This window comes from Sylvia atricapilla, chromosome Z (genome assembly GCF_009819655.1).
Source record: "Sylvia atricapilla isolate bSylAtr1 chromosome Z, bSylAtr1.pri, whole genome shotgun sequence".
NCBI classification, from domain to species: Eukaryota; Metazoa; Chordata; class Aves; order Passeriformes; family Sylviidae; genus Sylvia; species Sylvia atricapilla.
Genome location: NC_089174.1, coordinates 31583636 through 31611532, shown reverse-complemented (window position 1 = coordinate 31611532; position 27897 = coordinate 31583636). Strand labels below are relative to the sequence as shown.

The window sequence follows — 27897 nt, the reverse complement described above, 5'->3', positions numbered from 1 at the left end:
AAAAATAGTAGTAAATATCCACTATTCTATCTGATTTTCATTGCTATTAAAAAGAAAAAAGAATAGGAAATGAGAAAAACAAAAAGTAAGTGGTGATATGTAGAAACACTTTGATTCAGCTTTCTTATGCACACTGAGCCTGTTTTCTTCACATTTTCCAGCCATCTAATAATGGTGAGCCACACAAGAACTATTGAAATTGACTAATCTGTTTCTTGCAATTCAACAGTTTTAACACTACTCTTCTACTGAGATTGTCATCTCCGAGTTCATTTGTATTTCACTCTGCCAATCTCTCTAAGAAAAAATAATTAGCCTGTGTTCTCTAGCAACCCTGCTGTAATGACTTGACTTCTGTTCGCTGACACTCTACATGCAGGCTCTACATGCTGACTGTACTGTGAAATTGGGTTGTCATACTATACCTGTTGGCCAAGAGCTGTGACCTAGTTCCAGAAGGAGAGGTTAGGTAAATTGCCAAGTCTCCACGTCGAGGGTGAGTAATAGTGATACGCACAACAACATGCTCCAAGTAGATCACATGGTGGTTAGGATTATCTGAACAGCCAGTGGCTTTGTAAATTGAACGGACAATGCTGTCAGGTCGTATTGTTCTATAACAGAAGCATAGCAAACAACATCAGCATTTCTCACCTTTTGTGTAAAATATAAAACCTCATCTTTTTTGCTTAGTAGAGAATGACAGTTTTGGGCAACTGAGAAGTCAGTAACCTATAATCATTAGTTTTGACATGTACTTCCTAGCTGAAGGTACCACTACAGGGTAATTATTTTGCTGCAGATAATGGCTAATGGCAACTGCTTGGGTTTCTGTTAAGCACACACACAAGGTAAACCAGGAATAAGCCTGTGGGACAGAGCATTACTGTGGATTAGCGGCCAGCTGAGAATCACTGAGATTGTCATGGGATCACAGCTGGTTGCTAAATACCAGGAAATGCCTGGCATAGCTAGTCCTCACTTACTTAACAGCAAGTATTACATGTTAACTGTACCAAAAGGCATCTGACTCAGCTGGCTTAAACTGGCATGACATCCTTGCAGACTATACCAGCTACAAATCAAGCCTGTCAAATATAATTACCAAAGACTATTCTTAATGCCTCATGCTTGATGCTATATCCATGGAGTGCACATAAGAGAATTTTGCTCTTAAGCAAAAGATTCTATAGAGACCCTGTCTTAGTAAGTGAAAAGCAGTTTAGTTCTCGGCCTCTTAACTGAAATGATTAAAATGTATTCAACCAAACATTCTTCTTCTTTAATGGATCATCTATATAAAAACCCATCATTACTCAGTCTGGCCTGTTTTACACCTTCATCTTCTGCAATGTTCTTTAAATTAGGGCATTTTCCCATTCAATACATCCACAAATGTGACAGAATTCCTGCTATGGCTTTAAAAATGATACATTATACGCAATGCAAGGGAGGGGTAAATTATACCCAATTTCTTTCCATAAGTTTATGCCAGCAAGAGTTTTGGTAGCGGGTATTACTTGATTTGCCGATCTGTGTTCTCCACACACACATGCTGTGGAGGCACTGTTGTCCATTTTTCTGCTTCTGTCACCATTGCTTCAGCATCCATCAGTCCAAATCCATAAAGGTGGCTCACTGCAAGGTACAAACAGAATGGATTCAGTTACAGGATAAACCCTTGGGTTTCATCATAGACTAATTCCAGAGTGTCATATCCTAACAGGAGTTACTTTTTCTCCTCTTCTTCCTTGCTTTCACTCAAAGCTCCAAAATCTCATTACCAGGAACAATAATGACTGTATCTAATTTGTTCAACAAATCTGTTCACTGCTTTATGACAGAAGTGGCATGAGGCACTACCTGTGTTGGCCTACCATGAGAACTACATGTGACTAAATGTGACTACGAATACCAGTGACTAAAACTGCCTCTCACTGCCTCTGTCCCTGTGCCTTAATTTAGCTCAGCCGTCCTGTATGACAAGAGGCTAAGCATAATGAATAAGAGGAAGGTTACTTCCACTACTCAAATATCAAACATGGGCATGTGTATTCAAGGAAGCTGAGATAATAAATTTGAGGAGGAACAGACCATTTTGTAACTATTGTATTCTCTGAACCTCCCTGACTGTAAGCAGCATGTGGACGTTCTCCTGTTCCTGTATACAGTATGCTTGTCACTGGGCCAACCAGATGGTGGTAGATCACCATCTCCCTAAAGCTGTCTGCATGATGAGAGTGAAAAGCACTTACTGAATCAGCTGTGCATTTTTGGTTGCTCTTCCAATCAAAACAGAGACTTGCAAAAGGGTTTTGATGAATTGGAAGAGCTGCTAGCCATAATGTTCCATTGTGACAAATTGGTGCTCTTGATAAAGTTATGACAGCACAAGATGAAAGAAAAAAGCTTCCACAGGAGGGAGGCGTTTACATTGGAGACATTAGTAAACCAGATTTTCTTGCTACCACAAAAACCCACTGAAAATTTTAAGTGCTATTTTAGCCAGTAATGCAACAAAGTATGGTATAAGTCCTTCCAACTGCACAGTTTAGAGGGTTTGTGAAAGCAATCTCTATTCATTGCCAAACCAAAATTCAATGGACTCTATCTGAAAAAAAACCTCAGCCTTCTCAAACAAATACAGTCCAAAGCTTAAGGATAACATCTTGCAAATATCTAAAACTGTCTGGAACTGCCAGTTGAAAAGGATTCTTCAATGAAAAATATGATAAGGTGTAGTGACTGGTTTTCTTCCCATCCCCTTCCTCGTGAGTCCCCAAACCAAAGTCCACATAGCATGAAAATGTTCCTTTGGAGACAACTACATGCAGCTTTTTTGCCATATGAGGCAAGCACTGTGTTCTAAAATGAAGCATAACTAAAATATATGACAATAAATAAATTCAGCCCTCCTTCAGCCTTCTGAATTCTTTTATATATTCAAAAAACAGATAGGGGAAAAGATGTTCTATTTCTGTATGTGGGTGAAGCAGACAAAAGAAGACAAGGAGAGCTTAGATGAAGAAACATTTTGCATTGTGAAGAAGATTCCTGTGATGGAAATGTCCTTAGTTTTAGATATCATTTTGCAAACATCTTGCATCTGATCAGGAGTGCATATTTATCTGTGAAGACACAAGTCTGTTCTTACAATAAAATTTTAATTAATAATCCTTCTGTCTGCTCAGAAGATCAGCGGGAGGAACAAGAGTCTTAACTCACATGGTCCTACACACAGTTACCTGTATAGTACATTCAGAAGGCAAGGGATTAAATTTTCATGAATGGATCTTTTTTCAGCTAACCCATGGAAATCAGATTTTTAATTCCTGACAGTTACAAACTTACATTGAATTAGAGCTCAAGATGTCCAGTTTTAAAATGCTGTGTGTTCAACCCACCTTCTGAGCTCAAAGAGCCAAAATTCTCCTCACCTTGCCTTTTCTTCGTCAAAAATAAGGGGCAGAAAAGCATGCAATATTGCCACCAGTCAGTGACCTTCAGATGGAAACTTATGTAACTCTGAAGTTTTTACCTACAGAATTTTTCTCCCCTAGTATGCACATTAAAAATGCAAATAAAATCTATAGAGTGAACTTTCTCTCCTTCCTACCCTAACAATTACTTAGAAGACAGCATTTAGGTGGAATTTTCATCCAGGACAAAAAATTGCCACTCAAGGTTATGTGGTGTGGTTAATTGTCCACAATTCAATGTTTAAAATCTCTTGAATGAGAGCAGCAGTGTAGTGATAAGTTCTGCACCCGATTTTTCTTTTTTCTCAGTTCCAATAGAAATACTTTTTTTTCCTTGAAAGGCCTTCCCATTGAAATAAAAACTTTCTGACAGACAGAGTTACTCTTAAATCCTCCCATGCAGGCTGACGTTTGGCTGTCCAAAACATTTTGAATTCAAAGCCCTTGATCCAGTGGGTTGGTTAGCAGCTGAAGGTACCAGTAGAGGCCCATAATTTTCAAAGACCAAATTATAGCAATTTAGGAAAGAATCAGAGTTAAACAATGTAGTTGTGTCTTAGAGAAGAAAACAGATTTTTCTCCCTACTACCTTCAAATTGTGCTTCTTTATCTGTGTACATCCTAGTATTCCTGTGAACTACATGCCAAGGTGCCTGTCCCAAAGGTTAAAAATAACCTGATGGTCTACACTGAACTATAAATGTCTTCTAGGAAACACCTGGAACTGCCATAAATTTGTATGCAGAAGATACTGAGTTGACTTTGCTAACCCAGATTAATCAAAAGCATGATGACTGCAGAATGAGATAAGCTAACTGCAAGCACAAAATGCCTCCAGACCTTGTGCCTACCTGCTTATGTGCTCTGCACTAGCACTGCTGTGAATTGCTTCTGGGCTCAGTTGTTGCTCAGTTGTTGAATCATTACACATCTCAGAGGGGGTATTGGGCTGTTTTTTTAAAAAGGCATTTGTCCTTTGCAAACAAAATACCAATACAAGACTGGTACAATGTAAGCTGGTGGCTGAGGAACAGACTGTTTTTTTCAGCCGATGGGTTGAAAAATGTGATCTCCTTATGTGACCAAGGTGTCCATTGGTAGAGCTGTCTTGATTTCTCTCTTCCGTCAGGCAGCAGTTTTGATCATTTTTATTTGTGCAAAATCACAGGCATACACAGAGCCTTACAGAGGCAGGGCATTTTTCAGAGAAAAACTTGCCTCCCACAACATGAAGTAAATACTGAGTTTTAGCTGATCTCTTTTATCTTTCTTAAAGATGTTTTCATATTAAAGATGAAACAGCATTTCAGAAGGCTAAAGTCCATTTATTTATCCCTGGTGCAATTCCTTCATTAGTGCACTATGAAAACAAGGCCTTCTGAGCTGCTGGAAAGACTTCCTCTGGTTTTTCAGAATCTCCTTGTTTTTGTCTGAAATTGCTGTTGAAAATTCAGTAACAGTCTCATTTACATACAAAGCTACCCTCAAATCTAAAGTTAGGATCTATATCCCTTTGACTTGACTATGAGAAATATGAATAGCTGGTGTTGATAAGTCATAACACAGAATCATGCAGACTTCAGAAAAATTGGGCCCAGACACTAAAAATACAACATTTCAAGTGAAGCTAAACTTGATTTGTTAGGCTGCAGTTTCATTGCCTGTCATCAAGATGTCTCATCAGTAACTTAGACACTAAGCCTTCCTTGCTATTTTACTCATCTGACAAAAGACTTGCATAAAACTCCTCCCTACTATATTTTTCGCCTTTTATATGTTGTATTCCATGTACTGTGAAAGCAGCATTTGAAATATAAATATCTTGTATATACATATCAAATGCTAAATCAGGAGAGAAATAGTAATAATTTCAGTGTGACAAATGAGGAACATGCAGCTTCCTCAACTGGATTTATCTGTTTGATATGTGAACTATAATGACCTGTCCATTTATACTACTATAGGTTCTTGACCCCAAATTGACAGAATAGGAGTCTAAAATGCCCATTAATACTATGGTTTTCTTAAATGTTGCTTAGCAGGTCTAGAATAGAATAGAATAGAATACGTGTGAGCCTCTTGCATTACTCTTAGCCCATAAATACTCTCAACTGATTTACACCAATCTTTTACATTTCACATTTACACCAATCTTCTAAATTTGACATTTTAATTGCAATTAGAATTAACTAATTCTACAATATATGTTCTATTCTATAATGATTTAACAATTCTATATTGCTTTTCTGTCATTTTCTTAGAATATTGAAATGTTTCAACAAGGAAAAACAACTGTCTAATAAGAATTAAAGGGACAAAAAGTGGCAAAATGTTACAACGATATGGCTTAAACTGCTTTGTTTTTCCATGACCATTCTAGGACAACACTGATCTTGAATAATAATTCATCTTGTGTCATCCATACTCCTATTTCATGTCAACTTATCACCAGAAATCTGTGACAACTGAGTGTGATTTCTTTAACACATAACTGCTTTACAAGCCAGTAACACAAATGTGCAAAAACATGCTTTTTCATTCTTTCTTTTAAAACCAACTCCCTCATGGTTTTCAAATTAAGCACATTATTTGTATTTTTGTATTTTACACAGAACAATCCCTCAATTTTTGTACCTAAAACCAAATAAAACAGCAAACTACATCATTCCTCCTCAAAGAATTCCCTTAAATCCAGGAATTTTTAAAGATCAATCTGGATGTGGGAAGATTGAGTTCTTACACTTACCATCGCACTAGAGAAGGTTGTAAAAAACAGACAGTTGCCCAGCAGATTTGTCTTAAAAGTAGCAGCTACAGAGATGCACAGTGAGAATCTGAAGGGTCTATATATCATAGAATTGTAGAAGCACAGAGTGATTCAGGTTGGAAGGGACATTTAAAGCTCTTCTAGTCTGACCTCCCTGCTATGACCAGGGACACATTCCACTACACCAGGCTGCTGAAAGCCCTATCCAATCTGGCCCTGATACACTTTCAGGGCTAAGGTACCCACAGTGTCTCTGGGCAACCTGTTCCAGTGCCTCACCATCCAAATCATAGAATCACAGAATATTAAGGTGTTGGAAAGGACTTTGAAGATCAACTAGTCCCAACCCTCCCTGCCATGGGCAGGCGACATCTACCCCTCAGGTTGCTCAAGGCCTTATCCAACCTGGTTTTGAACACTGACAGGGTTGGGCATGCACAATCTCCCTGTGCAACCTGTTACAGTGTCTCACTATTCTTATAGTAAAGAATTTTTTTCCTAATATCTAATCTAAATTTCCCCTCTTTCAATTTGCTCCCATTATGTTTTGTCCTTGTCAATAAAGATCTTGATGAAGAGTTCTTCTCCAGATTCCCTGTAGAATGATGGCCCCCTTCAGATGCTGCACAGTTGCTATGAGGTTTCCACACAACCTTCCCTTCTCCAGGCTGAACAGCCTCAAGTTCCTCAGACTGTTTTCACAGAGAAGATGCTCCAGTCCTTGTATCCTTATTGGCCCTTCTGTGGACTTGCTTCAACAGCTCCATGTCCTTCTTATGTTGCAGACTGTACGCAGCACTCCAGGCAGGATCTCACCAGAGCAGAGTAGAGGGGCAGAATCACCTCTTTCACCCTACTGGCCATGCTCCTTTAAATGCAGCCAAGGATTGGGTTAGCTTTCTGGGCTGCACACTGCTGGCCCATATTGAGTTTTTCATCAACCATTACTCCCAAATGCTTCTCCACAGGGCTGCTCTCTGTCACTTCTCTGCACAACTTGTGGGTGTGTCTTGGATTGCCACAATTCAAGTGTAAAGACCATGTGCTTTGCTTTGTTGAACTCCATGAAGTTCACACAAATCCACCTCTCAAGCCTTCAAGATCCCTCTGGATGGCATCGCTTCTCGCCAGTGTGTTGACTGTACCACACTGCTTCTCATTGTGAGCAAATTTGATGAGGGTGCACTTGATTGCACTGTTCATGTCACCAACAAAGATGTTGAACAGCATCTGCTACAGTACTGGCTGTGGAGGAACATCACTTGCCACTGGTTTCCATGTGGACAATGAACCACTGACCAGAACTCTGTGTGTGTGGCCATTTTTAGCTAGTTTTTCACCCACCAAATGGTTCATCCATCAAATCCATGTCTTTTTAAATTTGAAGGCAAGGATGTAGTGTGGTACAATGTCAAACTTTGCACAAGTCCAGGTAGATGTCAGTTGCTCTGCTCTTGCCCTATCCCTCAATCCTGTAGGCTGATCACTGAAGGTCACCAAATTTGTCAGGCACGATTTCCCCCTTGTAAAGCCATGTTGGCTGTTACCAAGCACCATGTATAAAAATGTTCTTCATTATGACCAGTCTAAATCAGTCCATGTTCAATTTAAAACTATTGCCCCATGTCTTGTCACTAAAGACCTTAACAAAAAAAATCTTTCTGTCTTTCTTCTAAAAATCCTTTATATATTGAAAAGACATGATAAGGTCTCATTTGAGTCTTCTCTTCTTCAGGCTGAACAACCCTACTCCTCCTTGCCTTTCTTCATAGGAGAGGTGCTTTCAGGCCTTTGAACACTTTCATAGTCAGAAAGGTGCTAACAGAAAACTTCAAAAATTGCTTTATTGAGATTCCAGTTATGTCTATGTCTATTCTTGGTTTTTGCATTAGTATAAATAATTTCTTCTGTAATATACTAGCCATGGCTTTACCTCATAATGGATTTGACAAAAAAAAAGAAGAGGCTTCTGGATTTTACATTTTTTCTTTCTGCCAAAAAGCTCCTATTAATTGATAACATAAAATATAGAAAAACTAGCAGGATAGCTTGTAAAAACAAAACTTCCAGTAACCAGTGTATCTTTTCAGTATCTTGTATGGAACTCTGATGCTGCTATGAGGCATTGCAGTCATTAAAAAAATAGCCTTAGGACCCACTGTCTTAAAACACTGAGAAATTTAAATCCAAGATTCTATTTGATTTCAGATCCTCACATATTTTATCTAATTCAGGTATTTAAACTCATGTTGTTATTAAATAGACATTAGTTGACAAAAGGCACTAAAAGCAAAGTACACTTTTGGGCTCTCAGAGTCAGGCTTTACTAGTAGTGACAGCAAATAGCTCCCAAATAGTTCCCGCCTCTCATGAGAGTTAGCAGCTTCCAGGCAGAGGTCCTTAGTATTGGGATTCAGCTGGTCTGTGGTCAGCAGTAAGCATCCATGAGTACGAAGCACAGCCACAACAAGCATTCCTGTGCCCGCAGTTCCTGATTTGCTTCTCAGAGCTTGTTTATTAATGAGTTAACCAAGGTAATGAAGTCTTCAGAACACATGGTGTTTACACATAGATTATGCGCTGCATATGGGGATATCTTACCCAGAGTCAGAGAAAACACCAGTGAGCTTTGCTGAAAACTTCAGAAGAGTGACCAGGAAGACTGTCTTACTTCTCTGCCTCTGAAGCAGCAGAGTTGTGATAGAAACAGAAAACCTGACTACTGCTGACTAGTGATTGCTATGAAAATTCTGCAGCAGGATTCTAAAACTTTTCTGCAGGAGCACTTGGCTGTAAATTACAAAGCCTTTACCAAAGACATTAATTCACTTGAAATAAGACAGCTTATGTGAATGAAATAAATCTGAAGTATATATGCATTTAGAAAGGTGAAAAAAATGTTTGCTGAAATAAAGTTGGCAAAGGAGCATCTACAGTAATGGAAGCTATAATGTTTTAACTAGTGGTAGTCTTTTTAAATTGAAATGTTTCTTTTTTATTTTTTTTTTTTTAGCACAAGGTTCCACTGGAAAACATGGTGGTTTAAACAATGTTGAAAGAAAAAAAAGTATTTTGTGACTGCATTGTGTAATACCTTGTAAAAAAATGTACCCATCTCCTCTATTAGGAGGAAATTCACCCTAGGAGATACATACAGGATTCCTTGATAGCTAAAAGAGAGACAAATATTGTATCATTCTATCAAACAATAAAAACACCTTTTGGTGACAGCATCTGTGCTAGGCTTCATCTCAGAACAGATGATGACAGGTGAGTCAAAGGCACTGTAACTGGAAATCCTGACAGATTGTTAGCAGGAGACACAAAAATAGCATTTCTGTGCTGTCAGATGTATCAGACACATGGCATCCCTCTTCTTCTGTCCCACACAGAAGCTCTGTGTGTTCTGAAGTATTGGACCTCCAGCAGGATATTTACATTCAAACTAATTCCTGACTGAGCATACAGCTGTGGCTGATTTTGGCAGAAAAAAGGATATACAAACATGCAGTAAATCACAAAAAACTGTACTGCAAATTGTTTAATGATAATGATGCTGATAGAATAACTAGACAAGTTTTTAATTAACTAAGCCAACTTCACTGTATCCCTGTGGAGCTATGTGGTAGATGTTGATCAGTAACCTGAAGCAAATGGAAGTTGAACAGTAATCCACGTCTATAGAGATAGCTGGCCAGTAATATCAGTGTGGTGGGTGGGGTTCTGCATGCCTTGACTTAGAAGCAAATCCTCAAAAGCTGATTTTTCTGGAGGGAAAAAATTGGTACTGTTATAAATAGCTTCAGGCACCTAACCGAGCTGAGTTGTCCTATGTAGGCACTTACCCTTCTTTCCCTAGTACGACCTGAAATTCTGTGTCTTGGCAGGATACATTAAGTGCTTCAAATACTACACTGTAGATAGTGTGATCTGCTTCCTAGCTGGCCTGAATCCTAGTTCCCTTAAAGTGGATACACTTTGATAATGAAACTACTGCCAATTTTGTAACCACTGAAAGGCATTATAGCATGCAATAGCAGTGAAGAAGAGCTTTGATGTTCACAAAGGCAAGTGCTGGTTGTTTTTTTAAAAAGACAGACCTACCCCATCCAAATGATGTTCATCACTGCTATGGATGGATACAAGCATGACTAGATATTTGCCTAGAACATTCTCACAAATGTACTACATTGAAAATTAGTACACAGAGAGGTCATGCATATGCATGTAACTTCCAAGGACTTTTCTTTTAAAGTTCAAGTGTGCACTGAATTCAAAAATTCAGTGTTCAATGTTCAACTTCCAAGGACTTTTCTTTTAAAATTCAGTGTTCAATGAACACAAATTCCGTGTTCAATGTCTATAAATAAAGCCTTTTGCTTTGGAGAATTGTATCATTTTATCAGTAATTTTTTAAATTCATTGATCCTGGTTCTTCTTTCTTAATACTGGAAAATAGAAATTTACATTTCACAGTAAGTGGCAGACTCTTATGGTTAGGAATCCACTTCCTCCCTGCCTCCCAGTCCTTTACAGGATTTCATAAAGGTCTGAGCTGGGCTTGGTAAATGGAAATAATGTCAAAGGTTATCACTCCCATGGTGTGCATCCTGTTAGTGCTATCACTAACACTTGGAAATGTTTAGAATACTAGGGAGATGCAGAGCATTGCAATTGTGTGTATCTTTATATCTAAGACAAACAGGCAGGAAGTTATGTCAGTTGTTGAGCTGAGGCACTAATATAAATTCTTTGTCTGCTATGCTGATCATGGTTTGGTGACAATTCTGAGTGCTATTATAGTAGAACATTAAAGCCTAATTTTGCCTTTTGCCAGCTTTAGAGCCATTTAACTTACACTTTAGAACATGTTTATAAATGTGACTTACTATATATGACCCAGGAAAGCAACCAACTGTAAGACAAAATCATGATAGATATATGTCCATTTTCCTTTACGTATCCTGGCACAGACTTGAAGCTTCTGCTTGAGCTCTTGTTTTTACATTTTTACATCTTCATTCCTTGCTTTTCAGAGTGAACAGGAAACAGTGTTGCAGATCCAAAAAGTAAATTAGAAGCTTTGATAATGAAGAATTTGAGGCTGGGAAAAGTAATAACACCTGCCTGGCTTCTCTGAAAGATGCCATCTCCTACTTTGTATATCCTTATTTCTGAAACTATACAGACAAATTCCTGACCTTATATGTCTTTCAACTGGAAACAACATTGTCTGTAACCTCAGTTTTGACAGGAAGGAAAAAAATCAATAACCATGATCTAGGCTGCATAACTCAAGATACCTTCCAGCTCCCTTCCCCAAAGAGGTTAAGAGGTTATTTTAGTTCATACTCAAGGCTAGCAGAACTCAGTTACCTGGCAATTTGTTTGGGTTTAACATACCAAGCACTGAAAAGTTCCTAATGCAATTTTAATATTAAGTTAAAGAAAACTTTATTTATAGTCAGAAACTGAACTGCTGCAAGAAGGAAGCAAGACTCAACTAGAAAGGTCACAATGACCACCCAGTGAAAAGACAGTAATTTTAAACTTGCTGCTGAAACATTCATGTCTTTACTCCACTTTTTCTCATCTATCTTAATTTCCAAATCCCACCACAGATACTTTCTCTAGCTGCAGCAAGGATTTATGTATGAAGCACATAGAAAGATTATGATGGTGACCTGTGACTCATGAGGTATTTAAACATGGATGAGATTCTTGAGGATACAGATCTTTCCAATCATACATGTTCTGTCAGTGCTGGGAGAGACCTTCCAGTGACCATTACCAAGCAATTGTAGCTTATTTACTTCTCTCCTTTCCTGATGCTAAACTAAATGCTACCCTGACTTGAAACAACTTTCAGTCAGGAGCTATAATGCAAAAATTAGTGAATCTAACCAGTTCACTACCTACCTGTGTGAGGACAACAACTCTCTCATACTTTACATACACCAATCTTACATATTGAGGACATGTATATATAGTTAGATCGCCTTTTCCAAGAATTTGTGTGCTGTTGCAGCTGTCATCAGATTGCCTTCTCCAAAAATATGTTTGCTGTCAGCTGCCTACTTAGAATCACAGAATCATTTGGTCTGGAAAAAAATAAGGTCCTACCACTAACCTTACACTGCCAAGTCAACTACTAAACCATGTCCCCAGTGCCAGATCTATACATCTTTAAAACACTTCCTGGGATGGTGATTCCACCACTTGCCTGGGCAGTCTGCTTCAATGCTTGACAACCCTTTCATAGATGAAATTTTGCCTGATATCCAATCTAAACCTCCCCCATCACAATTCTTCTTGTCCCTGGCTTGTTACATGTGAGAAGAGACTAGCTCTCACCTTGCTACAACCTCCTTTCAGGCAGAGGAAAATAAAGTCCTTTAGCTTCCTGTTCTCCAGGCTAAACAAGTCCAGCTCCCTCAACAATTCATCAGACTCAACAGCTCTGTTCCCATCTTCTGGACACGCTCCATTCTTCTTGTGAGGGCTCTAAAACTTAACACAGGACTTGACATGCAGCCTCATCAGTGCCAAGTACAGGGAAATAGTGACTGCCCTGGTCCTGCTGGCCACATTATTCCTGATCCAAACCAGGATGTCACTGGCCTTCTTAGCCACCTGGGCAACTAAACTGGCCCATTGATCCAGCTTGATCAGATCCCTCTGCAGAGCCTTCCCTCTCTAGCTGATCAACATTCCCATCCAACTTGGTGCCATCTGCAAACTGAAGGAGAGTGCACTCAATCCCCTTGTCCAGGTTATTGATAAAGATAATAAACAGAACTGGCTCCAGTACTTGGTCCTGGGGAACACCAGTAGTTACTGGCCACCAGCCGAATTTAACTCCATCTTCACCACAATCTTGGCTTGGCCATCCAGTCATTTTTCCACCCAGCGAACTATGCATCCATCTAACCCATGAGCAGCCAGTTTCTCCAGGAGAATGCTGTGGGAAACAGTGTCAAAGGTTGTTCTGTATGTTATGGCACTCAAGATGATCTGGTCCATGACCTTCCCTGGCACAGAGGTCAGACTGACAGGTCTGTAGTCTGCAGTCCCCCAGAGCCTTCTTCTGGACCCTTCAACTGGGACCTCTCTGGTTAGCCAGGACTCCTGGTGAATGACTGAGAGTGGTGAGCTCTTGCACCAGCTCCCTTGGTACCTTTGTGTGAATCCCAACTGACCACATAGAGTTGTGGTGTATCTAAGTTGTGTGGCAGGTCACTGACATTTCCCCTTGGATTATGGGGGTTTCATCCTTTTTCCTGTTCCCATCTTCCAGTTCAGGTACCCAGAGAACAATGGACCTTATTACTGGAGAGGTATTAGAAGACAAAATGGTATTAACTACCTCATCTGTTTCCTCATCCTTTGTTATTAACTTTCCCCCTGCACCAATAAAGGATGGAGACTACCCTTAACTCTCCTTTTGTTGTTCATGTATTAACAGAAATGTATCTTAATTGCCTTTCACTGCAGAAACAAAATTAAATTGTGTTCTAGTTGGGTTTTGGCTGTTCTAGTTTTCTCACTGCACAACCTCATAACATCCTTGTACTTCTCTTGAGTATCCTGCCAGTAGACTCCCTAGGATGATAAACTCTTTTTTCTCTTGAGTTCCAGCCAAAGCTACCTGTTCAGCCAGGCTGCCCATCCTTTAATATTTCAAGCACAAAAAAAAACCACTAGCCTAGCTTGCACAGGATATCATCTTCCTCACTCCTACACAGACCAATGCAACTTCATGTGTTTGGTGTCTTACTGACAACTAAAGAAAGCTGGCATATTACAATAGCTAAACTAAAGCTTCAGTTCCACTTGCTCCATCCACTGTGTGTATGAGCATTAGAGCTGGATAGGAGTTGATATTTGCTGCCAGCAGCATGTGAAAATACCAGGAAGTAGCTGTAAGAGTGGAAGGTCATTTTGTAGACGAACAGCTTTGATTGTTTGACATAATCATTTATGAGTGCTTGCTGTTTTCCAAAAGTCTTATGCCAGCTTCTGACAATGTTTTAAAAAGATAACTTAAAATTTATTTATGTTTTAAAGTTATTGAAAACATGCAATAAGATGTTTATGAATAGTTTCTTTGTCTTCTCTGAAACTCATGCTTTGTAAAGATATTCTTGCTCATTTCTGAATTCCTGCCTGGCTATTGGTTACCACAAGATAAATCTGTCCAGTCTAGGTCCCCTAAATAGGAGCCTAGGTAGACTCATCTGTTTCTCACTCCCAGACTGCTAATACTCTGCTCACAACTGATATAATCACCAGTTTTATTAAATACTGTAATTAAGCAATTATACTAAAAGGCTCTAAAATATTAAGTGACTAATCCTTTTCAGTGGTCACTGTTCTATGGAAGCAGCAGATATTTTGACTAACCTAAAGGGATGTGACATAACTCTGTTATTACTCCTTGGCAATTGAGGCAATTTGGTTTCTCCAGGAAGAGTATCTCCTCTGGGCCTAGGAATGGCCTGAAACTGAAAAAACTAGGTAGAATTTTGATTTCATTTTATCTTATCTTTCATTAGCATTTTATTTCAGTGTTATTTTCTGTGCTTTAGAGCCAGGAAGAGTGAAGTATGTTCTCTAAAAACTTCCTTTCAAATTAGCATTAGTATTTCTCCCTATGAACAGCCTATTTCTTCAGAGACAGTATATGACAATATATGGAGCTTCACTTACAGACAAAGAACTGTTTATATGATTTAATCATTGTTCTTAACAATGCAGTGTTTCATTCTCTATCTTTCAACTTAGAGGGAAGTCAGTATTAATGCAGTTTCCCTTTCGTGAATGCACTTGCAAGCTCTGTTGTTGACTAAACAGCTGACAGAACAAGGATTTGCATCCAATCTGCCATAGCAGCAACCGATCAACAGTTTTGATATCTTCACAAAAACAGAGGCTCTCAAGTATTTTTCCATAAAATCAACTAATTAACTGCTTTAATTATTTAAAAAAAACCTCTATTGGCAAATTACATGTACAACTGACTAACCAGAGAATATCCTGAGTATTCAAGTTTTTTTTTTTAGACTACAAAATAACAAGTTCCTGAGAAAAGTTACATGCTGTCTAACAAGAAAACAATAAAAAAACCTTACCAAGTGAAAATTCTTGTTCATTCCTGAGTTAATTCTATTGACATGAATTTAATGAGCACCGTTTACTTGCCAGAAAATTAAACAAATAACAAGCACTGCTTTAGCAAATCGCTAGCTAGCTTAAGTGTTTTACATGAATTAATCCTCCTTTGTATAAATGTAAGACAGTAAAAAAAGGAGATCTTGAAACAAGTAATGACATCTGTGAGCTCTTTCTGTGTGTTCCGCAACCGCAAAACACTGCCAGGGACTATGGCAGAGGAGAGGGTTGCCATGCAGACCAGCAAAACAGCCCTGTGAAATGGCATGCTGACCCACTTTCAACTACCAGCTCTTGCTGACCCTTTGTTGAGTGAAAGGTTCTTTCAGGTTTTTGCTGTTTTCCATCCTTTCAGTTCTTATTTCTAAAGCAGCAAACCTGTCTTTCTCTTTATTCTTGTTTTTCTCCACTAGTATGCACTGAAGAAAGGTAGATTGTTTCTTATGACTGTCTGCTTTAGATAATTAAAAAAACACCCTTCCATCCCCTCTTAAGAACATGCTGTGGAAGAAACATGGGTTTTGTTATCAACAAAATTATGATACAATTCCTCAAGGAACTCAGTCTGATCAGAGTAGTTCATCTATGAAAAACCATACTTTAATTGTTACTCTTGGCGATAGTGAAAGATAATAGTGTAATATTATATTAAATATTGCCACATGCAATTAAAAAAACCCTCTTTCAGTCTTCCAGCAGTAGTGTGCAAATCCCCTTTTGAATTCAGGTTCGGATGTTGTGATTTAAACTAAATTTCTTGCTTCTCCATCTTCCAAAACCAACAGGAGTTTAAAGAGAGATGTATTTTTATTGGAACCATGTGGTCAGCCTAAGTTGCCAGAATAATTTAGCTAAAAGTAATGCTTTTATTTGGGTTAAGGTTGATTCCTGAGCTGTGCAGAGGTCAAGGCATTTAGCTTGTCTTCCCCTTTTTCAATTTCACCATAGAGCCTACAGCAGAGTTCAGACAGTTCAAGTTGTTTTTCCTGAATCCAAGTTAGCAAGTTGAGCTTATCTATGTTTGTGACTTTCCATGAGTGGAGGCAAAACCTTTTTTCATTCCTTTTCCTTACTGTATATATATTACAATGCATAGAAAAATGGTTCTGTTCCAAGGATTCAGAATAGGCAGAGGTTCAACAGTGATCCAGCAGTGCAAGTCCTGCTGCCAATGCTGCTGCTGCTGCTGGTGTGACCTTAGTGTGACCTGTTTTTTGATAATGAGTGACAGCTGCTGTGAAGTGACTCACAGGGTGTTTGCCTCTCTTGGGCAACAAGTGGAAAAACATAAAAATATAGAATTTTGGAACTAAGTTATGAAAAAAATAGCTCTGCTTCATGTTACTTGAAAAGTGTTCTTTGACATTTATATACCTTCAATAAACTGATGATAGTCAAAATCTCCTGATAAAACTTTTTAAATCCTGGGAGATGTTTCAAAATAACAAATACCATAATGCTATTGCAATTAGGAAATATTTATTTATGTGTTTTGTGTGTAAGCATGCACTTATAAATGGGATAATTTCAGGCCCTTGAACATCAGAACCTTCACACAATTAGGAGGTTCTGATCAAATATCCATTTCTAAACACAATCTCCGTAGTTAGAGACTGGTTTGGATCCAAAAATAAAAATTGGGTTATTTGGTTTTGGTCTTGTTTGATTTCTATGCCATTGCAGCAAAAATATCATAGGTCAGAACTGTATATTAAAGATGTTCTACGGCAGCAGTGCCTTGATCCAAAATAGATTAAATATAGGCTTCCATTTTAAAGTGAAACCAGAGCAAAGATTTGATAACTCTTGTATATTACATTTTTCTCTCAGGAGATCCTGGCTCAAACAGATCGAATCTCATCTTTTAAGAGGTATTTCCTTATTTGATAGAATTCTTATGAAAAGAGAATCAGAAATAAGCCATTCCAGGGTTTTATTTAAAATGCAATACAAACTGAAAGCAGTGAGAATGTAGTGAATGTGAATCAGAAGACAAACTGTGCTGAAATAAAATGTACAGATTCAAGGTTCCACTTTAACCCATCCTGAAAATATATACCCTATTTAATGGCACAAGTGTTTACCTCTGCTTGCATTACAAAAGTGAAAAAATGCTTTTTAAGATGTAGTTTTCATCAAATTTACAAGACAGTACAAAATTTTAGAGATTTACTTGACAGGTCATTGAAAAATGATTACCTGTAACATGAAAAGTAATGACATCTCACAATGATCCAAAATCTGACAGGAATTCTTACATATAAATGATGTAGGGTTTGTCATATAAAAATTAAATTTGAAAACACTGTTTTATCATTTTAAATTGAAACTGTACATAATTCTGGGCGAGAACATGGCTGGAATCCAGAATTGCTGCATCTTTAACTCTACTTTGTAAGAATACTAGGCATAAAAAGAAAAATTAAACACCACTAATTCATTTAGTTTTCTGGCAGCAATGCATGATATGGGACTGAAAAGGACTAAGAAGGTCGGGCCAAGGCATTTTGTAGCTGACAGCTTTGTGCATTAGTCATTCTAAAATGTTTTCCTTGTATAAGAGAAGATAGGCCCCTTCAGATTAAGGCTGAAAAGTCTCCAAACTATGCACAGCATAGTGTCAAACAAATATATCAAATAATAAGTTGCTTGTGATAGCAAAGAAGAAAGAAAGCTCTCACCCTTATAACCAGCTGCATTGGTTTTCCAGTCATTAGCATTCAGATGTCCTGCACGTGAAGTCCTGACAATAATGTGCTGTACATCTCTCCAGGTCAGAAATGGACTATGAAACAGGAGAAAGACAAAGATACAGATCAGACATTTCACCAGGATGTAGGGATATAGGGTTATATAAGCTGAAAAGTACCCAAAACAACTTTGATTTATCTTCTCTACTTTCCTTTGCTCCATTCAATAACAAGTCCCAATTTTACAGAAAAACTATATGAAATTATTCATACAACTGAGAGGTTTGCCATAAGCAGACTGCAACAATATACAATAATATTCTGTTATATGAAACTTAAGGGAAGATGAATGAGTACATTTCACACAGAAGCAATTCTTATGACCACCAACTACTGTATCTTAATGAGTGTAAAGTAAAAAATCAAACTTTTGGCTTCCTGAAAAGCTCTACTAAATCTCACTAACTGCTAGCTCACACTGGAAATTCCTCAAGACTTTCAGTTCGTATTCAAGCTATTCCAGGTGCCTCTGTTGTTATTAATTTGTCTACTACCTGAGTCTTGGAATTCACTGAGAGTCTGTGATTCGAGGATTCCAAGCAGTTGGATGGTTAGTGAGTTGCAAAGTAAGGGCCTGATTGCATGGATGCATATTCCTTTAAGGGATTCTGAATAATCTGTCCACCTGGAAGGTGAAATAAGATGCCGTTTCTATCCTCACTGTGACATTAACACACAATTATCTTCTAGGACTAGGGCAAATCTTCAGGGATTGCAGTTTTCCTGTATCTTCTATATCTACAACAGGGAGAATTTCTTTTCTTAGAAGATGATCTAAAGGTGCCATCATTCAGTTATTTTTTCTTTCTGCTTCCAACTTTTCAGTTTTTCTATTACCTGCAAGAAGATGAATAGTATTCTCTTTAAAAATGCAATGTAGAAGAGGCAATGATAAATTGAGCCACTAAACAATGAAGAGGAAAAAGGTATTGTGGTGCTGAACACCAGGCACTAACTACCATTCTCAGAGCATCATTATCTGCCCCTATTGCACACATTTCCACAACTCCCCTCAGCTGAAGATAGACAACAAAAAAGTTTTAAGACCTAGAATTGGATTCCTACATTGCCCAGTCATTGAAAACAAGGGAAACCTTGATTCTTAAACCAGATTTAAATATTCTGCTACATTTAATGAGAGCAGATGCCTTCTCTCCCAGAGCATTTTTAAAAAATATTACTATGCCTATAAGTACATGGCGTTTTTATGGTGCAGTTTCTCACACTAGGCTGCTGGACTAGAATGACAGTAATTTTTGAACCTGTTGGGCTGGTAAAAATTACTGGAAAAAAGATTTTTAAAAAGTTATAATGCACATTATGTAATGCACATAGCATGCTATAGCCTTTTAAACAACATAGCAATTTTGCCTGTACAACATAATTTTTATCAGTTTCTAGCTCTACTTTACAACATTCAGTTTATACTCATGCTGCATCTCCACAGTTTCTGCAATGCACCCTGGTCTCCTCATGAGGCACTATTGGAAGGCTTTGCTACATAATCTACAGCCATAGAATCACACAATGGTTTGGGCTGGAAGAAACCTTTAAAGGTCATTTAGCCCAAGTACCCAGAGTCACATGTTCAACTAGATCAGGGTGCTCAGAACCCTGTCTGAACTGACCTTGAATGCTTCCAGCATGGGGCATCTGCCACTTCTGTGGCAATCTGTTTCAATGTTTACCACTCTTATTGTAAAAGGAAGAAAAAAATATCCATCTTTTATATTATCTGTATATTGGTTTTTAGGGTAAAATCCAGACATGCTGTGACAGGATATGATGTATTCCCTTAGATGAACAGTGGGGTAGGCAGCTATACACCCACCAGCAATGGTGTTCTGGTGTACCTGTGTCAAATCTGCAGGGCACACAGATAAAACATCATAAGCGCCAAAAATCAAACAAACAATGGTCTAACTGCAGGCTAATAATGATGAAACTGGGAGGAGAAAACCCCTGAGAGAAAGGCATCTGAATTACATCCTTTATTGTGTCATCTCCAAAGGAACAATAAAATGAGACTGTCCAAAAGACAATGTTCACAGTCTGCTTAATAACAGCATGTAAGGAACAGCAACAAAATCTTAGATTAGCTGACACTCTTAGAACCAGCTTGCTTGTGAAAATGGAGAAGGCTTGTATTGTCTCAGGTTAATAAAGGAAGCTATGGTTAGCATGGTACCTAGGCTATCGATTTGACCTGATTTTCACATTTTAAGACTGACTACAAGGACACTGCAATTCAGTAAAACCGCTCCTCTTCCACTGTCCTCATTTTACTCCCACAAGGAGCTGACAGGAAAAAGCAGCTGGGATTCCTGCTCTCAATGTGAAGAGCCAGAAGCACCTCAGGAGTAACTTAAGAGACTAGGCTCTAAAAGCCAATGCTGGAAAACACTTGGAGAGCCAAGAAACTACAGGGGATAGAGCTGCTAAACTCCTAAAAGTCTCAACTGAGAAAATGCCAGCTGAGATTTCTGGAAAGCTTATACAAGTTAAAGGCATTGTCTTGGCACCAGAACAACAGTAATCCACTAGTTTTTTATTTCTAGCTGTTGCTCCAAAGCACAGACACAGAAAAACTCAATGAAGAAAACCCATCACAATCAAACATTATTTGTTTTTAATCTTGTTTGAGTTTAAGAAGTTTCTGAATGGAATTTTCTGAAAACCTTTTTAATACAAGTTAAATGGAAAATTTCAGCCTGAATGGTTATTTTTCGGCAAATTTATATGTAATTGAAAACAGGAACAGGAACCAAAATACACCCAAATCAATATCAATATAATAACTGAAATTCCATAAATGGTGTAAGTGGTTAAACTTCAAGAGAAAAATAAGTTCTAAAGTAAGCCTTTATTAACGGCTACATTTTTCAAATTCTTCAATACTAAGAGCAAACTACTCAAAAATTGCAAAGATTCAGAAGCAGATTTTTAACTCACACACTCTAGCATTACCTTCTATAACAGGAAGTCAATCAGCGGAGCAAAGATCTAGCTAAAGCTGATTCACTTAAATGACAACTCCTCCTCCTGCAATGGAAGTCTAACAACAGAGGTCACTTGACAGCACTTCCTCAATTCACCTCAGCTGTCTCATCATCTTTAACCTCCGTGTATGTTTATGACAAAGCCCTCATAACTTTGATAACACAGAAATATGTTTTCTGTATCTTAAATTGTGCCTTGCTAGACAGTGCACTGCTCTTGTTCTGTGAGAAAATCAATCTAGGAAGTATGCAAATGTCTGCTCAGTTGCCAGAAATCCAAAGTCTCTATCTCTGACACTGATGATCCCTTACAATGTGAACTCTGTTTTCCGTTTATCTCTGTGATTACATTTGATGGTACTGTCTTTCAGAGGAATGTGGTACATTGTCACTTTTCTGTCACTAGTATCAGCATTCACTAAAATTCTTTAGTTCTTCCCAGCACTACCTTGTTCTAGCCTTGGTTTCATATAAGAAAAAACAAATTAAGGAATAACATTGACCTGTTAGAGCAAGTCCAGAGGAGGGCCACGAAAATTATTAGGAAGATGAAGCACCTCTCCTTCAAGTAAAAGCTACTTTCTTTCAGAGAGTGAGTTTAGATTAGATCTTTGATGGCAGGGTGGCAAAGAACTGGCACAAGGTACCTAGAGAAGTTGAGGGTGCCCCAGCTCTTGAAATTGTTCCAAGGCCAGGCTGGATGGGACTCTGAGCAACCTGGTCTATTCTGCCAATGGCAGGAGGTTAGAATGAGATGATCCCTAAAGTTCCTTCCAAATTAAATAATTCTAAGATTCCGTATCACTCAAGTGAAGAGAATCATGAAAGAAAACACTCTCTCCAAGGCAATACCACTGAATATACCACATAGTAGAGAGGTAGCAGACTAATACTTCCATTTCAGTTGCTGCTTCTCACCAATGAAACTAGTTCATATACTACATGCTGGAAAATATGCATCCGCTTACAGACAGGAACATGTAGTTCAGTTGGGGATATATAATGAATTCTTCTGTCAGCAACACAAGGGTTTTTATTTAAATTTGGCTTCTTCAAAGGAACATGGCACAATGGTATCTGGAACAAACACAGGGCCATTGTCTCTCCTGACTCTGATTTGCTCAAATCCTAAATCCAACATTTTTATCAACAAGAAAAGGTATTTCTGCTAGCAATAGTAGACGGTACTGAAATGAAAAGATGGATGCAATGAAAATTGTTTACTTTTGGTGAGAAAATTGCTGTCTCTGTGCACTAAATTGATTATACTTATTTTCTCATTTACAATTACAAAAGTTTTACATTATGTAATAACCAAGTGCAACACACAAGGACGCTTTTATTTGTAGGACCTGATCAAGCTACTGGATATACTGGGAAACATCAACTGGGTACAACTGGAAAGAAATTTACTACCTAACTACCATAAGAAACCCGCAGAACATGAAAATCAAGAGATGTCTTTGTGTGATAAGTTGTTGCATATTCACCACCTTGCATTGCATTCTCACAGATTCCAAACAAGCAGTCTGAAACTCAGTTACAATTCTTTGATTCCTGAGGGAAAACATGCCACTTTGATACTAAAATACTAGATCAAAAATAATAAAAATGTGTTCCCATTATGCATAAAATCATCCTCAAACAATTTGTTACCAGGATTTCAGAAGCAGATCCCTGTTGGAAGAAACAGCTATGTGGAGGGTTCAAATCAGTAGGCAGGTAAGAGATCCTCCACCAGCTATTTGCCAATCCTACCATATGGGACTTGTCAAAGAAAGAAGGTGCAAGGTTAAGGTGTAAATTTTTCTTGCCTTTTTTTTTTTTTTCTTTTTTAATGTATCTTTGTATGTGAGTTGAAGAAACCTCTTGGCTGTTCTAAGTCACACCCAGGCCCTATTAGTGCCCTGTTCAACTCATGATGTCTCCCAAGAACAGAACTTGGCTACTGTGGAAAATTGACTTCCATAGACTCAAACCCCTTCCATGGTATAAATTGCTGTGTTCTCCAGCACAAAGTGGAATGCAACTATACATTATTACAAACATTGTCAAGAAGTGTTCAGGACTAAGTCCTCTAATTTTTAAGCAGCTTGCTGTACAAAGAATGCAACTAACCTTGCAAAACCCTTTTCCAACTTGTCTTTTAAAAAAACCTCACGTAAACACTGTCATTAGCAGAGGTGTTAATAGGGAATCTAAGGAAGAATTTATGAAAATGCAAAGTCTGTTTGAATCAAAATAGTTCCAGTAAGCAGTTACACTAAGCCACAATATCATGTGTTCTTTATATCCCATTTTAAAAGTACTGCAGAAAATGCTTTGATGGCTTCAAAACTTTTAGAGTCACCTAAAATGGCAGGCAACACAGGTGAAAAATACAACCTGAAATTCCAAATCACATAAATAAGAAATTCAGAAACTGCATAAAATAAATGAAACAGATTCCATACAAGTAAACCCCAAACATAAAAATTTAATAAATTACAATATGATCACCCTATAATACTAAAGGATGTACTTCATAATCCATAATGTCACAAGACCAAAGATTTCTCCAAACCAGTGAAGAAAATCAGCATGGGAAGCCATAGCATGAAAACTATTTTTCTCCCTAGTTTCTCTCTTCTCTCTCTCTTTCTTTTTTTTTTTTTTTTTCCTATTTTATTTAGCAGTGGTGGTCAGCAGCAGTGGCATATTAAAGTATGCATAAGAGAGAAAAGTTAATGAATGGAATACAAATGAATAAAAACTGCATTTATGGTATTATTAATATAATTCCTTTGGTTCTACTCAAATATAAGGCTAGGATCTAGAAACAGAACCTTCCATTTAATGAAATAGAACAGAAAAGGAGGCAAAATCTACACATTTTTACTCTGAAACTCTTCTTAGTACTCTGGAATGGAGTACTACAAATACAAAAGAGTTACTTATTCTATAAGCACTGATTGTGAATATTTATTCACTGGAAGATTTTGTCTCCATCACCACATATAAAGCTTCAACACAGTCTTGTCTTTATGTCTATTATACCAACTATTAGTTTGGAAAAAAAATGCTAGTCCATGTGCACCAATATAGGTTTTCCACTGGTAGAGCCACCGAAGGTCACAGAGGAAAAATGGTAAGCTTCTCAGTGTGTTTTAAGATGTCACAATCAGAAATAGCTTTGTTGTAGGTCTTGTAAAATATAACTTTTCTGAAATTTTCAACTACAACAAAACAAAAAATAATCAATTACTGATTTCAGTTCATTAAGGGAGAATAGTGAGAAAGACTTAGAGCAAGTTGAAATGTACACATACACAGAGTATTATCTGCATTTGCAGATTGTTTGGAATGAATTTAAGGATTTTAAAACTGAGGTTAAGAGGAGATTTAAAAGTTTTAACCCCCCCCCCCCAATAACATTATATCACCTTTTCAAAATACCTTTGTTTCTGATAACTGCATTAGGAAAACACAATTATAATGACACAAGTGCTGCACTACTTAAGATCATGTCAGGTCTTCAATTACAAACTCTAATTCTTATGCTTACAACTCAACAGCAAAAGTTATTCTATTCCAGTATTGGGTCACGGTGTCTTAAAAAAACAAAAACACAGCATGAAAGATGGAAACATAATTCCAGTGTTACCAACTACATGCAACTTGGAACTACTATTGTGTGCAAATTTCTTACTTCCTTCAAAGAAAATGGCTGACTCCACAGGAAACTAGTTTTCTTCAGAATTTAATAGAATCAATCTCCTAGAACTTAAAAATATTGAGTAGGATTTGGGGCGAAGCATTCCATCTTAAACCTGCAGGTATTATCCAACAGAGTACAAAGCAAGGCAAAGTGTTTTGAAATACAGATTTACCTGAAGATATCCCACATTTCTGCTGCTCCATGCTGCACATTAGATACATATCAGGCATAAAGAACAAAATCATGTAGTTGAGAAAACACTTGTAAGATAGGAAAGTTTTTGAAGTAAAGGTACAAGGACTGTGGAGCTACACTATTCATGGTTTTATAGATGAGAAACTTGACCCATGTTAAAAAATAGACTTGTGTCAGCATGCAGAAGTCGAGATTTTATTTTTCATACTAGATGAACTTATGTTCAGGTTAACCTATTACCTCCCAAAACCTCTTTCAATGCTCAAAAACAGACATTGCTAAGAGGAGCCGGAGAATGGAGCTGACCTACAGTACCCTGCAGGGTACAGCAGATCTAGGCAGCCTTCTCAGTGAACTGTAAGATGTGAGGATGCTATACATCATTCAGTGGAAACCACCTGTGCTCAACATTGTTTCATGTTACTTCAACACTGAGCGCTCTGTCAGCATCTCCACAGTGTCTGCTATCCTTCATCTGAAGTAAGCATGGAGATCTTTCCTGTCCTTAGAAGGAAATTATGTGTATTATGACAAGAAAGGTTCCAAAGCACTGTGTGAGGTCTGCAAAAAGGTGCTAGATGAATGAGAAATATCTTCCTATGCTTAATTTTTGTTTCAGAATGTATCTCAGATCTTACTTTGCTTCCAGTGCCAGGGCAATGATGCCTGCAGCCATAGGTGCAGAGGCTGAGGTTCCAGTATGGCTGTCTGTGCAACGCTGCCTCAGGTCTGTAGTAATCTGGAAGAAATTGAATTGTGTGAAATTAGAACACAACTTCGGAAATCAGAGCATTCATGAAACTTCAAGTAAAAACTTGAAACTTCAGTTTCATTTACTTGAAAGAGTCACATGTATGTGGAGGGTATTTTCTTCTTTAATTGCAAGGAAAGGAAGATACATGATATTAGATGTTCTGAACTTGAAGTCACTCATGAATTCAGACAGTGTTCTCTGTATTGCTCCACAGCAAAGACAATTTTAAACTAGAAAAATATGCAGACAGGTTTGAAACTGCACAACTGCAATTCTGCCCTTCTATCTGGATTTATGCTTTACAAACAGGAAGGAACGAAATCTTATATACAGATTACTTATGCATATTTTAGAGACAATATACAGGTATAAAGGGTTTGATTAGGTTGCCTGATGTCACAGGTGATGCAAGAGAATACAGTTTGGCTCATGCTAAGTACCCTATTTAATCTTTCATTCACTCCTTATGCAATAAATGAACTATTAATATGAATTAAGCAATAATTCACTGGAAAATCCTGATGTGATAACAAATTTGGCCTAGCCATCACCAGCCAAATAGATATTTTTCGTTTTAAATTGTTATGTCTTATGTATAGATAATTACATGCTGCACATATTTTTGTATGTAATCTAAGTGGATGTATAAACTGTAATGTGCAATAACAACAAGACACACAGCCTTCTACTTAGTGTTAGGATGTTTCTATCTAGTAATGAATTCTAGACAGATGCTTTCTGCAAGAATGTAAATCACACACACAAATGTGTTATTCTAAATCTTGCTCCTTTCAGGCAATGTCAACCTAAAGCGATTCTACTCTGTGCTTGTCTTCCTGAAGAAGTGGCTCTTTGCAGGAGCAAGGCAGCAGAGCTAGGGTGTCACTCCTATCTAGCAGAAGCTCAAGCAACACTTGTGCACACTGGAGAACAGTTGTTGGAAGACAGCAGTCTACAGCAGAGAAACCTCGATGAAGGTGAATGGCCTGTGATATCAAAACTTTTTCTCAGAATTTCAGTCATTGCAAGATATAAAATATCTGCCTGAGGAGCAGAGTAGAAGTTGTTTACATAACACTTTAAGCATATGGAACTATTGTGATCTAATTCACCAGTATTGTACTTAATTTCCAACACAGATTTGAAAAAAGATAGGAGAAGGAGAGGATCAGAGGATCAAAAAATCACAAAAAAAAAAGCACAGGGCATTGTAAAAATGCCTGTCTAGCTTTGAAACCTCAAGATACATGAAATGTGATCTGAAAAACCAGCTGCATCTCATCTGGGCAGAACATACGCAAACACATGCAGGAGGTATAGGTTTCATACCTGATGTTGGCCATATTCAGTATGTTACATGCCATACTCATAATGTTACAGTATAAGACTGATCAAAACGCTCACAACATGTAGGCATGTGTAAGTTAACACAGAAGATTTCTAACATAAAAGGAGCTAACAGCACCAAGAAAATGTTGAAATCAAGTAGGGAGCAAGTGAAATAATACTGAAGCTTCTAAAAATTAAAAAAGCCATATGAAAGCATCTATAATGCCAGATCTTTAAATAAATCAACTTACTAGAGACTGGGTTTCTATATTGAAGAATAAAGTCTAGAAAGAACTTTTTTGTCCCCTATCATTTAATATTCTTCATTGATGCACACCTTATTAAATAATTTCTTCTTCATTGGCTAGAAGTGGAAACCCCATTAATAAAATGTTCCTGTAATTTCCTGCTCTCTTTCCCTCTTGCCTATTGATTGTCTATTCATTTCGATGATGAAAATTATCAATGTTGGGAAAAGCTTTAAGCATGGAAATTGTATAAGTACTGTGACAATATTAAGAGATTAAACTGCAGCAGGAGCAGCCCTAATGCTGCATTGCCTATAGGTGCAAATTCAAGTAGTGATTTTCCAGGTGAATTAAGATGTCCAAGTACTAGATGATGACATGTACCCAGAGACATATAAGATACAGGTATCACATTTGGAAAATACTGGTCAGTGCTGTGGCAAGGGCCAGAATGAAGGCCAGGAAAAAGAGAGGGTGAAAAAGGGATTGATACATGCTCATGTCTTTC

The 27897-nt window shown here is 37.8% G+C and overlaps 1 protein-coding gene across 2 annotated transcripts in view; it reads right to left on the bottom strand.

Moving 5' to 3' along the window:
- PCSK5 (proprotein convertase subtilisin/kexin type 5) overlaps positions 1-27897 on the bottom strand; it is a 230746-nt gene that overhangs the window by 80817 nt on the left and 122032 nt on the right. For both annotated transcript variants that reach the window (XM_066339931.1, XM_066339930.1), the window contains exons 9-12: positions 25697-25797; positions 18099-18202; positions 1521-1638; positions 426-614 (exon numbers count right to left, since the gene is read on the bottom strand). In XM_066339931.1, the coding sequence (XP_066196028.1) occupies positions 426-614; positions 1521-1638; positions 18099-18202; positions 25697-25797 (512 nt within the window). The remainder of the gene's footprint in view (positions 1-425; positions 615-1520; positions 1639-18098; positions 18203-25696; positions 25798-27897) is intronic.